General features: G+C 39.3%; 1 protein-coding gene across 1 annotated transcript in view; it reads right to left on the minus strand.

The window, feature by feature from the left end:
- Positions 1-14,070, minus strand: part of rcn3 (reticulocalbin 3, EF-hand calcium binding domain) — a 166,812-nt gene that overhangs the window by 151,508 nt on the left and 1,234 nt on the right. The window contains exon 2 of the mRNA XM_037689300.1: positions 5,145-5,338. Within this exon, the coding sequence (XP_037545228.1) occupies positions 5,145-5,338 (194 nt within the window). The remainder of the gene's footprint in view (positions 1-5,144; positions 5,339-14,070) is intronic.

Raw genomic sequence — 14,070 nt, forward strand, 5'->3', positions numbered from 1 at the left:
TGTCTGTACTAAACGTTCCTAAACATTCCTGCTGTCTTTTTGACTTTTAATAACCCTCTGACATCACTGAAACACACCCCCTGTTGGTTGTTTCAACCAATCAGGAAGTTCTGAGTGTAGTGAACTAAGCCTCAGGTCAAATCTGGCCCTGAGGGACTTCCTGGGACAAGAACTGTTACTTCATTGATCTGAGTCCAGAAACACAAAATTAAGTTCATCCAGAGACTTTCTAAGTGTGTCCTGCACTGATCAATTGAAAGAACACTCTCTTTTTTATTATCATTACTATTTTACAAATGTCTTGATAATCAAAAGTGTGTTTAGTTCAAACCATTTTAAATGTTGAAGTGAACTACTCATTTTAAATCAACTGTGAAACAGTATAAATGATTTTTAATCCTCATTCAAAGTAGAAATCAAGTTAATGTTTGTTACAAGAGTAATTATGCATTTTGATTTTCTGTCTGAAATGAGCAAGTTGTAAGTCGGTCAAAAGTCAAGTTTCGGTCAAAAACATGTTATTGGAAAGAAATGTCATGTTTAACTTTTTCAGACAGATAGGAGGAGAACTGGCTCCAAAAAGTCTCTGTTTCTTCAAAACATCTTTCTGTCTGTTCTTAAAACATCTCTTTATCTGTTCCTAAACATTAAATTGTTTTTCTGACTTCTAGTGACCTCTTACGTCACCAAAACCACACCCCTGATTGGTTCTATCAGCCAATCAGGAAGTTCTCAGAGGAACCGGAAGTGACCTCTTTAAAAGGGTCAACACTTCCTAGTTCCAGTAGAACAACGAGAACAACGGGAACTAAGCTGAACAAAGTTCAGTTCGGAACGTAGAATGCAGTTCGGAACGCAGATGCAGAACAAAGTTCCGAGTCTCGTGGGGATTATGGAATCTTCCACATCTGAGTGGAACCTCTGACGGACTTACTCCTCATGTGAGTCCACTCGAGAGGTGAGCTGCTGTTAAACGAAGTACCGTCACTACTCCGGACGTTTTCCAACCATCCTACGGAGACGCTGGAAATGGTAGCGTTAAATGGAACTCCGTACCAGCTGATTCATCTTCAGAGAGGTAACGAGTCTATTTCCTACCGAAGCGTACCGAGGTATAGCTGGGTTCGAATGGAGAGTGCCGTTCGTTATACAGACACATATTCCCTCATCCATCTTTCCCTCTCCATTTAAACTCCTTCATTTCCCATCTTTAAAACTCTTCTATCTGCCAGTAATCATCCAGATATTTTCAGAAATGTCTGTTGGTTTAAAAGCTGCAAGTGGAAACCATGGCCGTATGGTTCCCATTGTAAAGCTTGCTAATTAAGCTATGTGTTATTGTAATCAATTTTGCCAAATTAATGTAAATGTTTGATGTTAAATTTTGATTCTGTTAATAAATGACCACGTTCATTTTGATGGGTCAAAGAAAATTAACGTCTCACGTCACATTTAATCATTCAATGCACGATAGAACTCAGTCCAGAAAAATGAAAGAATCCATTTAATTTATGAATAATATCAACAGATATAGTTCATTACATGAGTGACCGGAAGTGAGAACTCTTTAAAAGTCCACACTTCCTGGAACTACTCAGTCTACAGAGTCTACGGAGTCTACTGGATCTTCTGCAGTATACTGAGTCTACTCCGCCTTGTGGAGTCTTCCACTCCTGAGTGGGATCTCTGACGGACTCACAGATGCTTGCTGTGAATCCATCCGGGTGTAACGCCTCCAACTTCGAAGAGAGCTGGTCCTGTTTGTTGAACGGAGTAAATCGACATGACTTCTGACCAGCCGCTCTTACTGGAGACGCTGGAAGGTAGCGTTGAAATGGACCCGACACCGGAGCTGATTTATCTCCTGCGAAGGTAACGAGTCGTGACGTGCTAAGTGTACCGGAGGTTTGAGCTGGTGTTGGAAGAAGCGTGCCATCCTGGTCCAAACAGACACCTCCCTTCACCCATCTTTTCTCTTCACCCATCCTTCTTTTAAACTCTTCTATTTTGCCAGTAATCTAGATGCCTTCAGAAATGTCTTGTTGTCTTATTAGTAAAGCGTGCCAAGTTTTATTAATCAGAACCAGATCAGCTAATCACGTGTACATGTTTTGATATTAAATTTTGATTCTGTTAAATAAATTACCACATTTATTCTGACGGGTCAAAGGAAAATTAACGTCTCTTGTCACTGATTAAACAATCATCACAGTTACCTCGTCACATGGCATTAATTTAACTTGAAAAAGAGAGAACCTGTTATATTTAAATAATTAGTAGTGAAGGTACAGCAAAGCTGACCTTGACACACTACACATGCATCAGGACATAAATTGTATCATTTAGAACTGGCTCCAGGTGATGTGTCTCGTCTGTCCTCTTCAACCTGTTAAAAAGACAAATTACATTAAGTTTGTTGTATAACTTCTCTAGAAAAGTATTAGTATGAGAAATAACAGTTACCTTTGAGCTGCAGCTGCATCAGAGCTTCTCTCATCCGTTGTGTCATGGTGAAGTTGTGGTGCTGCCTTATGGCAAAAAAAAAAAAAAAGTTATGTGAAGGAATAACGTACGTTGCTTATAGTCATATTAAAAATAAATCTAAACCCCTCACCTTCCACTGAGCTGTTTGCTCGAAAATTCTTTGTGATACAGCAGGAGATGGAGAGGGAACTCTTCAGAGCCTTTGGAGAATCAGCTGGAAGTTTGTTGCAGAGTTCACTGGTCGGCTGCTTCGCTTTCATCTTTCACGCATTTTGTCGTATTTCCAAAATACTGTCCCGCAATTTTATTTTAAACTTCTTGTAAACAACTGTGCTCTTGTTAAGCTCTGTGTTCACCCGGAACATTGTAGGATCTGAAAAATTTTTTAAAGACGAAGCAGCGAGTTGAATCGCGCCGTCTCCCTCCTCCGTACTAGCAGGCTCCATTCAGATAAAGGGAGCTGGCTAACTAGCTTGCTGTATAGTGGCCTACATGGCCAAAATTCTACGGCAGCCGAGCGGGGAGTAAGAATTTAAAACGTATTTTAAAATCGATTTATGGGCCTTTAGAAACGATTCAGAATTGCTAGGACTAAGAATCTAGATTCTTTAAAAAAAAAAATCTATTTTTTTTTCTGCACCCCTAATGAGAACGCTTAGAAAAATTTGGGTTTTCCAAAGATGTAATATGTACCATCCAGGGGGCACGCGCAAAATCCACTACGACTGTTTACGCTTCTAAATGGGCTGCTTTTCAGCGATGGTGCCTAGAAAAGGAGGTGGACCCGACTTCATGTCCTCTGGGCTGCATTTTGTCCTCCCTGCAGCTGCTGTTGGGACAGAAATTTAGCTTTAAGCACAATTAAAACTTATGCGGCAGCACTCTCCTCCTGTCATGAAGGTTTCAACAATAGAACCGTTTTCAATCACCCTTTAACAAAACGGTTTCTGAAAGGTGTGCGCCGGCTCAGGCCAGTGACACGCGCCGTGGCACCACAGTGGGATTTAGTCTTCGTTCTCAGTGTACTCACTAAAAATCAGTTTGAGCCTCTGGACTAGATACCTTTGAAGCATCTGTCACTCAAAACAGCCTTGTTATTAGCTCTGACATCAGCTAAAAGAGTGAATGACTTGTCAGGTCTGTCCATCGCTCCTTCTTGTCTCAGAATTCAAGGAGACGGGAGCTCAGCAGAACTCCAACCAAATCCTGCTTTTATACCCAAAAGCATAACAAGTTCGTTCAGGTCCAGAGTCGTTACACTGGACGGATTCTGTCCCCCTCCCCATAAAACTACAGAGGAGGAACAGTTTCACCTGCTCTGTCCAGTACGTGCACTCAGGTGTTATGTGACACGCACAGCTGCGATGCGTAAATCCGATCAGTTGTTTGTACATTTCAGAGAACGATCACAGGGTCAGCCTTTATCTTCCCAGCGTCTGTCACATTGGTTATGTGAAACTATATCACAAAATTATAGTTCTTCTGGCCTTCAACCGCCTGAAGGACTCAGGGCTCATTCCACCAGGGGATTTCTACCTCCACAGCTCTGCACAGAGGGGTGTCTGTGCAGGACATCTGCTCTGCGGCTTCATGGTCATCACGACCCCCATCTTCCGTTTTTATTTACGAGATGTCTCCAGCTGTTCACTGACACATTCAGTTCTCAGAGTTATGGCTGAGTCATTCTTCACAATCACACAACAAAAATAAATTATCTGTCATTATTAGTGGGTGTTTTTCTATAATTACTCGTTCAAACAGGAAAATTCCTTCTTCCTCATTAGAAATTTTTCCTTCTCTTATTCCTGTATTGCCTGATGTGAATAAACATTCCTTCAGTTAAGATCAGGCACAGAGGCTGCACACCTGTAATCCAGTACGCACCAGGTGCATGGATCAATGGTGTGTAATTACGCTTGAATAAAGAATGAGGTTTAGGTGGATATCAGGGAGTTTTTGATGGTTCTCGGACAGACCCAGTGAGGCATGGACCATATCCTGCTCCGCCCTTTAAACCCAATAGCGACAGCTTTTAAAGGGCGTAGCTTACATGAAATAGAATGTTGGTTATGTATTGTAACACCAGATTCTCTGAGTGTAAGCGTAGCCATTTAAAAACTGGGCCTCACTGGCTCTCAAAAGGCTGAAGAAAAAGAGTAAGTCTTTGGGAGTCGAGCTCCGGTCCAGATGCAATTTATAACGGACCGGGTGGGGCCCACACATCAGGTGGGCGTGGGCTAGAAGTTTTCAGTGTTCGGCGCGCTGCACGCAGGTAAACCCAATAGCAACAGTCTTTGAAGGGCTACGCTTCCACTCATAGAATCTGGGGTTACAATACGTAACCAACGATTTTCACCATCAGATAAAAACAAACAGATCAAGTGTTTACATGCGCACTGTTCAGGTAAATCGGCGTAAACCACCCGTTTCATTCTGATCACAAATTATTTCGAATCACGCTGAATAAACAAAAAATAACCTGAACGGGGTGTTTACATGACGCGTTTTTATTCCAAACGGCCGTTTGATCCGATTACTTATGTCCATGTAAACATGAGCACTGTGGAGACCCTGAAGAGGGAAAAGCTGAAAGAAGAAAAAAAATGGATGGAGAAAAATGACCCAGAATGAGGCTCTACGTGTCCTTCAGCAACATGTACCCAGGTAGAATCCGTAGGTGGTGTTCTTGTATTCCTCCCAGCTGATCTTGTCGTCCTGGTTCTTGTCGTAGTCCTTCCAGTGCTTGTTGACGTTGTCCTGGATGTATCTCCTCTGTCTGTGTTTGATCCAGTGGTGCAGCTCGGCGTGGTTGATGTAGCCATCCTTGTCCACGTCAATGCGATCCACAATCTTCCTGTGGAGACAGAAGACACTGGTTAAGCTGAAGGACATGGATCTTTGCAGCTCCACAAATTCTGTTGACAAAATCTAAAGAAATAAACCTGCAGATCAACAAAGTCCATGCTCAATAATCCAGGTATAAAATCCAACATTTTTCAGTCAGGTCATCTGGACAGTTTCTTTTTTTGTGCCAAAACGTTTTGCCTTTGATCCGGAAGGCTTCAGTCAAGGGAACACACAACAAAACTGATTCCCCCCCCCCCCCCCCCCCAACAGCTTACTCCAAAGTGGAACAAACCAGTTCTGCTTGTGATAAGATGGTGTCTTTGGTACGCCCCTCCTCCTCTGCCGACCGACCTGACTGATAAATGTTGGATTGTATACCTGGATTATTGAGCATGGACTTTGTTGTTTTCAACCAGTTTTGACAAGACTGTAAACAAGGAAGAGGGCCGGCAATGGAGGAGGGGGCGTACCAAAGAGACCATGAACATTGAACTTGTGACTTCTCTTTTCACATGCATACCCATCTCTGAAGCAGTAGAAACCGTCAGAAAACAACTTCTACAAGACAAGGACTTAATCAACAGGACCAACTTCACCCCAGACCAGATCTGCACCCAGTTGGATCTCTGCCTCTCCACCACTTATTTCAAGTTCAATGACAGTTTTTACAGACAGAAGCACGGCTGTGTCATGGGATCTCCAGTGTCACCCATTGTTGCCAATCTCTACATGGAGGAAGTGGAACAGAGAGCCCTACACTCCTATGAGGGAACAACGCCAAGCCATTGGTTCCGTTATGTGGATGACACCTGGGTCAAAATCCAAGCCAAGGAAATAGAAGCGTTCACCAGACACATTAACTCGGTCGATAACAACATCAAGTTCACCAGAGAGGATGCAAACGACAACAAGCTGCCTTTTTTGGACTGTTTGGTTCAGATGGAGAGAGAGGACAGCCTCAACATTGAAGTGTACAGGAAACCAACCCACACAGACCAGTATCTTCTGTTTGACTCCCACCATCCACTGGAACACAAACTCTCTGTCATCAGAACTTTACAACATCGGGCCAAATGCGTCCCCACGAAGACAGAAGGGAAGGAAAAGGAACTGAAACACGTTCAAGAAGCTCTTCAAACATGTGGATATCCTAACTGGGCTTTTGTCAAGTCAGAGAGGAAATCTACAAAACACACCAATAAACAGAAAAAGGAGAACAACAGACGTAAAAACATTGTCATCCCTTATGTTGCTGGAGTATCAGAGAAATTCAGAAGGATCTTCAACAAACACAACATCCCAGTACATTTCAAACCCAGCAGGACTCTCAGACAGAGGCTGGTCCACCCTAAGGACAAAACACCCATACACAAACAGAGTGGTGTAATGTATGCGGTCCAGTGCAGCGAGGACTGTCCAGACCTCTACATTGGAGAAACTAAACAGCCTCTTCACAGACGCATGACTCAACACAGGAGATCCAGCTCCACAGGACAAGACTCAGCTGTTCACCTCCACCTCACAGATAAGGGACACTCTGTTGAGGACCAAAATGTGCACATTTTGGACCGAGAACACAGATGGTTTGAGAGGGGGGTGAAGGAAGCAATTTATGTAAAAAGAGAAAAGCCGTCTCTTAACAGAGGAGGAGGCCTCAGATTCCCACTTTCAAAAACATAAAATGCAACTTTAAAACAGTATGCTGGTGAAGATTCTCAGTCATCCAGGACATGATGATGATTTTTGTATTGAACGCTTTTTGAACTTTAAAACAGATTCCCAGCCGCTTTTCACACCTGATGGGAACAGAGGGGCCTCGACTGTGAATTAGAGGAACAAAAGACTCTTATTGTTAATGTTGTTTAGGTGTGAATTGCCAATCTACATATGTGTGTGTGTCTTATCTCACTCAGCCTTAGAACCTGTATCTCTCACTCTCTGCCCTTTGAATTGAGAAAGCTCCTCGGATGAGGAGCGAAACGTCTTCTGTTACAAATAAAGTCCAGTTGTTTTTGTATTGAACGCTTTTTGAATTACAGATGGTATGCATTCTTACTCAACAGATAAAGTTATAGTTGAGGGTGATTTTAATTTGGTGCCCGATCTATGATTAGACAGAAATCCACCTCGGGTCCACTGTCATAAATATGATGACCTGATTGTTTAGTTAATGAATAGTGCAAATTTGATTGATTATTGGAGAGTTAAACATCCTGGGACTTGTCAGTTTTCCTGGTTTAATGCCTCGGGAATGGTCTAAGTTCTAGAATACTGGCTGGCTCATTTCTACTTCTTTGAGAAATCATATTAATAAGTGTGAGATATCTGCTGCACCTTTAACTGATCATTGTGTTATTTCTCTGTCTCTTCTGTTTTCAAGGTCAGATCCTGGTCTAACTCATGTTTGGAAATTCAATAATACTCTTTTGCAGAATTCTGTTTTTGGTGAAGATGTCAGGCAGCTGGTGGTGGAGGTCAATGCCTTGGAAATATCAGCTGTGAGTAAATGGGAATGGTTCAAATTTAAAATAAGGGAGCTGGCTATTGATACAAGTAAAAAACTGTCTAAACTGAAACAACAACAACAATTTAATATCATTACAAATATTAATAGACTTCTGATGCATGCTCAATAATCCAGGTAGAAAAATAAAAAAAAAATCAAGCTGGTCCTCTGGACATTCAAGAAAACAAAAAACAAAACAAAGCAAAAAAATATAGAATATAGAATCTCTATTTTTTTGCTTTGTTTTGTTTTTTGTTTTTTTGAATGTCCAGAGGACCAGATTGAACTTTTTTGGATTAATAGTCTTAGTAAAAAGACGGATCTGTCACCTGAAGAACTTGTTGAACTAAATAAATTACAGAGTGAACTAGATAAATTATATGAAGAAAAAACTAAAGGTGCTTTTATACGTTCGAGCTCGCTGGATTGAAGAAGGGGAGAAAAATACATCTTATTTTTTCAACCTGGAAAAACACAGGCAACTAAAAAAGAAGATCACTAAATTGAATATAAATGGATCTGTTTCTGAAGATGAAACTCAGATTAATAGAGAATTACACAATTTTTACAGTAACTTATACAAATCCAACTACTCTGAAACAAACTGTTCAGCATTTATAAACACCATAAAAGAATTCAATAAAGTAATTGATGTAGATTTTAAACAATTTATGGATAAACAAATTGAACGTGAGGAGTTGGATAAGGCTATTTTGAAGATGTCTACTGGCTTGGATCTTGGGCTAACAACTGAATTTTATAGATTTTTTTTGGAGAGAGATTAGAGAGATGCTTTATAAAACTTTCTTAGACTGCATCTCGACAGGTAACCTCTCTAATACTATGAAACAAGGGATAATCACCTTAATCCCAAAACCTAATAAAGATGTGCAAATGCTGGATAACTGGAGACCCATCACTCTGCTATGCACAGATTATTAAATTTTAGCTCATGTTTCTGCTGATCGGCTGAATAGAGGACTTAAAGATATAATTAACAAAGGCTGATTGACTTTCATCAAAGACAGAAATATACACAATCATATTAGACTGGTCCTTGATATGTTGGATTATTGTGACTGCCTTGATAATGATAGTCTGATCTTGTTTCTTGATTTTTACAAGGCATTTGACACAATTGAACACGCATTTTTGTTAAAGACTTTAAGGTTTTTGGGTTTTGGTGTTTCATTTTGTGGATTAATTAGGATGTTTTATAATGATATCTATAGCTCAGTCTCTTTAAATCCAGGACTTACTTCTAGATTTAAGATCCAGCGAGGCATCCGTCAGGGTTGTCCTATCTCCCCAAAATTGTTTATCTTGACTACTCAATTAAATTGGACAGATTTAATGTAACTAAGCATAAGTACACTGTTAAACCTTTGTTTAAATTAGTTAAGGCCTAGAGCCCAAATACAACAAGTGTCTCCTACAACAGGGAGGAAAAAGTGATTTTAGGAAAAAACATAATTCTGAGAAATGCATAAAGCTACAGCTTAAAAACTGTAAAGAACATGAAATGAACACTCAAACAGGGATATTCTTTAAAATTCCTATGTATAGTGTTAAATGTAGATTTATGAGAAAACACAAGATATGAGAACATAGAAAATTAACAACTATCCCATTACCAACTGGTTAGCAGCTAGCACGTGGATATAAAACTCCAAGAATTATAATACTGAATATTAATGTTTTACAAGTGAAGGTTTCAAACTAGACTGAATTATTTAATGAACACAAATGTTTAGATGTAACATGACAGCATGACCTCAATGTTTGTTATAACATCTGTTTGGTATGACAATATGATATGATGTGATACAATGATATGATACACTGATATGAGAATCCTGAATTATCTAAACTAGACTTGTGAAACTATAACTATGACTGTTCTTACTCTTGACCTTTTCAGTGATTAGACACAGTTTATAACAGATATTTATTGGCTGAGTAAAGATGATGGTCTAAAGAAAGTATAGTCACCAAGATGATTAGTGCATACACTTCACAGTAAGAATGAAATCCTTTGTGATACTTTTATACAATGGAATGAGTGAGATGATTAATTTTGAGGAAGTGAAAGTAGAGAATTTTAGAGCTAAAAGATTTGCTGCAAGTGCTTATTTAAATTATGTTTTAAACTTTTTCTGAAGCTATGTTAAAATTTAAGAAGCTAAAAGATCAACTCGGGGGAAAATGCTGATAAGGATAAATGGTCTTGAGCATATGTGTCAAACTCAAGGCCCGGGGACCAAATGTGGCCCTCGTTGACATATCATCTGGCCCCCAAGATGATATGTGAAACGTAAAATATTTCTCTCTCTTTAATTTTTTCTAGTAATCTTTGATTATGATGTCATGAACACAAGAAAGAACGTCAAATGAGACCAATCAAACACTTGTTGAGGAATTTGTGACCAAGAAAAGACGTTAGATATCTGATTTGAGTTAATGTAGATTATGAAATTGGCCCTTAATTTGAAAAAAGGTTTTAATTTTGGCCCCCTTTTGTAAGTGAATTTGACACCCCTGGTCTTGAGGATTGATTAAAACCTAAATGTAGAAATGTTGATAAAATACAAACGAGTACAATCCCAGTACTAATTGTGATTCTCCTGTTGACATGTTGTGTCCTGACACCTTGAGGCGAATGGAAAAACGAACACTGGCAACCAAAGGACTAGAAGGCTGCAAATCAACTGGTTCAGATCAAGACGCCACACCAGTCTATCTCCACGCCTCTCGCCAAACTGACTGCCAAGACGCAAAGAAACTTTGAGACAAAAGTGGAAAAGTGAAGTATGGAAATGAACGTGTTTTCAAATAAAAATGAAGTCCTTCTTCAGCAAAGTGTTTGAACAACTATAAAGACATTTCTTTTTGTTTTTGCCATCCATAAGGAATTGAACAGAACTGAACAGAACTGAACTGAACTGAACTGAAGAGCTAAGGCTCTTTATCTTCTTGATCTTCTTTATCTTTTATTTCCTTACTTTTCTAAGTTTCGATCGTTTTATTTCCTATACACTTCTTAATGTGTACCGATTCTCTTTAAAGTATGAGACTCTGAATCAAACTATTGATGTCCTTCAACAACTGAGACATCCCATGTTTTATATTTTATCATGTTATGTTTGCTTTTATCAATTATGTTACTAATTTGGTTACAACTCTATTCATACTGCACAAAATTCACAATTACTCAAAATGGTTTTCAATCATAAAGTGTTGAACAGAATTTTATTTGACTAATGCACTTGCTCCCTGCCTTAGAAATCTAATGGCAGAAGCTAGAAAGAGGGGTCTGGTTCTGAGGAGACATTTTTCCTGTAAATGACAGCAACAGGTTTTTTTGGCTCCTCGGGGAAGCAATGGCAACTATCCAATGAAATGACTGAGTGATCATATTTTGGTAAAGATCTTAAGTTTTAACTGTTACAACACCACTGTTTTACATTATCGCATATTCACACTGTACAGCACAATATAAACTTATAATTTAATCTCACACTTATTCATAATCTCTCAGTCACATATTTATACATCACTAAATATATCAGAAAAAAATGGCAGCATTAGTTTATTTGAGGGATTTCCTCAAATCAGGGAGGATTGTAGAATCTAAGAAACTTTATTAATTGGATAATCTGTTTTATAATAAGACCCAAGCAAATATGTCTTTGAACTTACAACAACTGTGTTCAACAGAACTTGTTTTAACAGATTCTGAGATGTGCTTGAAGTTGACCTGTACTTGTTTATCTAAAAGTACCAGGAATTTCTGGGCGTAAGATCAACTGCTTATATAAGAATGTTTCCCATCAGAACTGTTTTAACAACTAGAGTGTTTATGTCAGGCTGACCTAAGAAGAATTTGTTTCTCAAGGGTTTTCCTAAAATGGGAAAGGACTGATAAAAGTGGTAACCCTCTGACTTCAATGAAAGGTATAAATAAGAACAGAACTATGTTGAGACAGGGGTTCTGTCTTTTGAGGTCTCGAGGTATTTCTGGCTGTTCCACCTTAGAGGTAAAGCTTCAAATAAAACCCCCATTTTGCTGTCAAACAGAACCAAGGTGTCTACGATTTTATTTAATGAACCCAAAAGTATTTAATGTAGTAGCCACTACACTAGCCCTTCAAATTAATAGCAATCCTGAGGTAAAGGGAATTAACGTTTTTGATAGAGAATACAAGATTAGCCAATTTACCGATGACACAGCATTGTTTTTAAAAAATTATTTAATGGTTGAAAGAGCCCTTAATACAATTTCATTATTCTCTAAGGCTTCAGATCTAGGACTTAACATTAACAAATGTGAGATCCTTCCCATTCATAAGTGTATTCATAAAAACAGCCAGTCAATCAGAGTCGTACATGAAGTTAAATATTTGGGTGTACTAGTATCTAAGAACGCAGTTAGAAGGGAAGATGAGAACATCTCAAACCGCTTAGTAGATATGAAACAAAGTCTCAGCCATTGGTTGACAAGAGATCTGACTGTTTTTGGAAGGAACCTGTTGACTAAAGCAGACGGCAGTTCCAAGGCTGTTTCTCCACGTCGTTCTATGTATAGATCACCACTAAACATAAGAAAAGCCAATTCCATTATCTTTCAGTTTTTGTGGAAAAATAAGACTCATCATGTTAAAAGGTCCCAACGAGTTAAAAACATGAGCATGGTGGTATCAGTGCACCAGACTTTGAGGCAATGGTTGGAACATTTAGGACTAAATGGTTAAAAACTTGTTTACAACAACAAAATTCAATGTGGTTTCACATCCTGCCTCCATTTTTAAGCAGCTGGGAGGAACTGACTTCCTTGCAAAGTGTGACTTTGAAGTGACGAAGATTCCAGTTAAACTATCAAACTTCCACAAACAAGTTCTTCAGATCTGGAAAATGATATTTCACCATAACTTCTCACCTCATGGATCAACTCTGTGGAAGAATAGAGCAATCACAGTGGGCAGAAAGTCAATATTTAGAAAAGACTGGTATGAAGAAGGCATCATTTTTGTAACAGACATCTTGGATTGTAATGGAGATCTTTTAAATTTCTCATCTTTTGTTAGAAAATATAACCTTAGCTGCTGCCATAAAGATTTTATGAAGGTATGTAAAGCAATCCCTTTAGCCTTGATTCAGTTAATTAAAAATATCATTCTATATTCAAAGGTGACCGTTTCGATGCCACATTAAAACTAAATGACTGTAGTTTAGTTGATCTCAAATGTAATAATAAGATTATCAATCACTGAAGGTTTTATGTCTCAGACAGTTTTCGTGTAGGAGCTATTAGCGTTTCGTTTTTCATGGCGAGATGTCAAACTTTCAGGTCTGGCCCCGCCCCTTCAGCATGCCTGGAAATGAACCGATTAGATAACTTTTCGTCTCCCATGCCTTTTGACCAAAATGACCAAGTTTGAAACTGATTGAGCGAAATCCCTAGGAGGAGGAGTTCAAATGTGGAGGCTGTAAATCGCCAAAAAGGTGTGAAAATTGGGCCGGCATTCCAAAATGGCCGCCTTCCTGTTTTTTATCGTACAACGTTGGTGCCAGAGGGTTTTTTGTGCATCTTGGGGAATTGGACAAGTGTACCAAATGTCATGTTTCTATGACAAACTAAGGCTAATGTGGAGGGTATTTTGTAAATTTCTAGGTTGCGCTCTTGAGCCGTTTCTGTTGCAATTTTTGCCACGCCCTTAAAAAACATAATTTCTCACCAGTCCTGATGAGTCTGCCAATTTTGGTGACTTTTGAGATATGTTAAGGCCCCCAAAACGCCAATTCATTTGACGGAAAAAATTGCAGCTCGGGCCTGAACAGAGCGATTACAATAGGCCTTAGCAGCGCTTCGCTGCTCGGGCCTAAGCACTAATAGCAGTAAACAATCAAAACAATACGTCAAACAGCAACATGAACTTGAGTTTGTGCAGCCTCATGAATATATAACCAGGATAATCACTGTGAAAAATCACATGTTGCTGCTGATCAGTTTCATGTTGCTGCTGATGTGTTTCATGTTGATGTGTTCATTCGTGCTCATCTGTTCACACAGACTCATGTCCGTGCTGCTGTTCGGCGTATTGTGTTTATCATTTTTATGCTATTAGAGCTTATCATATTTAGGCCTGAGCAGCACACTGCGAAGGCCTAGGCCATCCATCCATCATCCATCCATCATCCATGCATCCTCCATCCATCCATCCATCCATCATCCA

Source organism: Nematolebias whitei, chromosome 15 (genome assembly GCF_014905685.2).
Source record: "Nematolebias whitei isolate Nwh7 chromosome 15, NemWhi1, whole genome shotgun sequence".
Classification (NCBI taxonomy): Eukaryota; Metazoa; Chordata; class Actinopteri; order Cyprinodontiformes; family Rivulidae; genus Nematolebias; species Nematolebias whitei.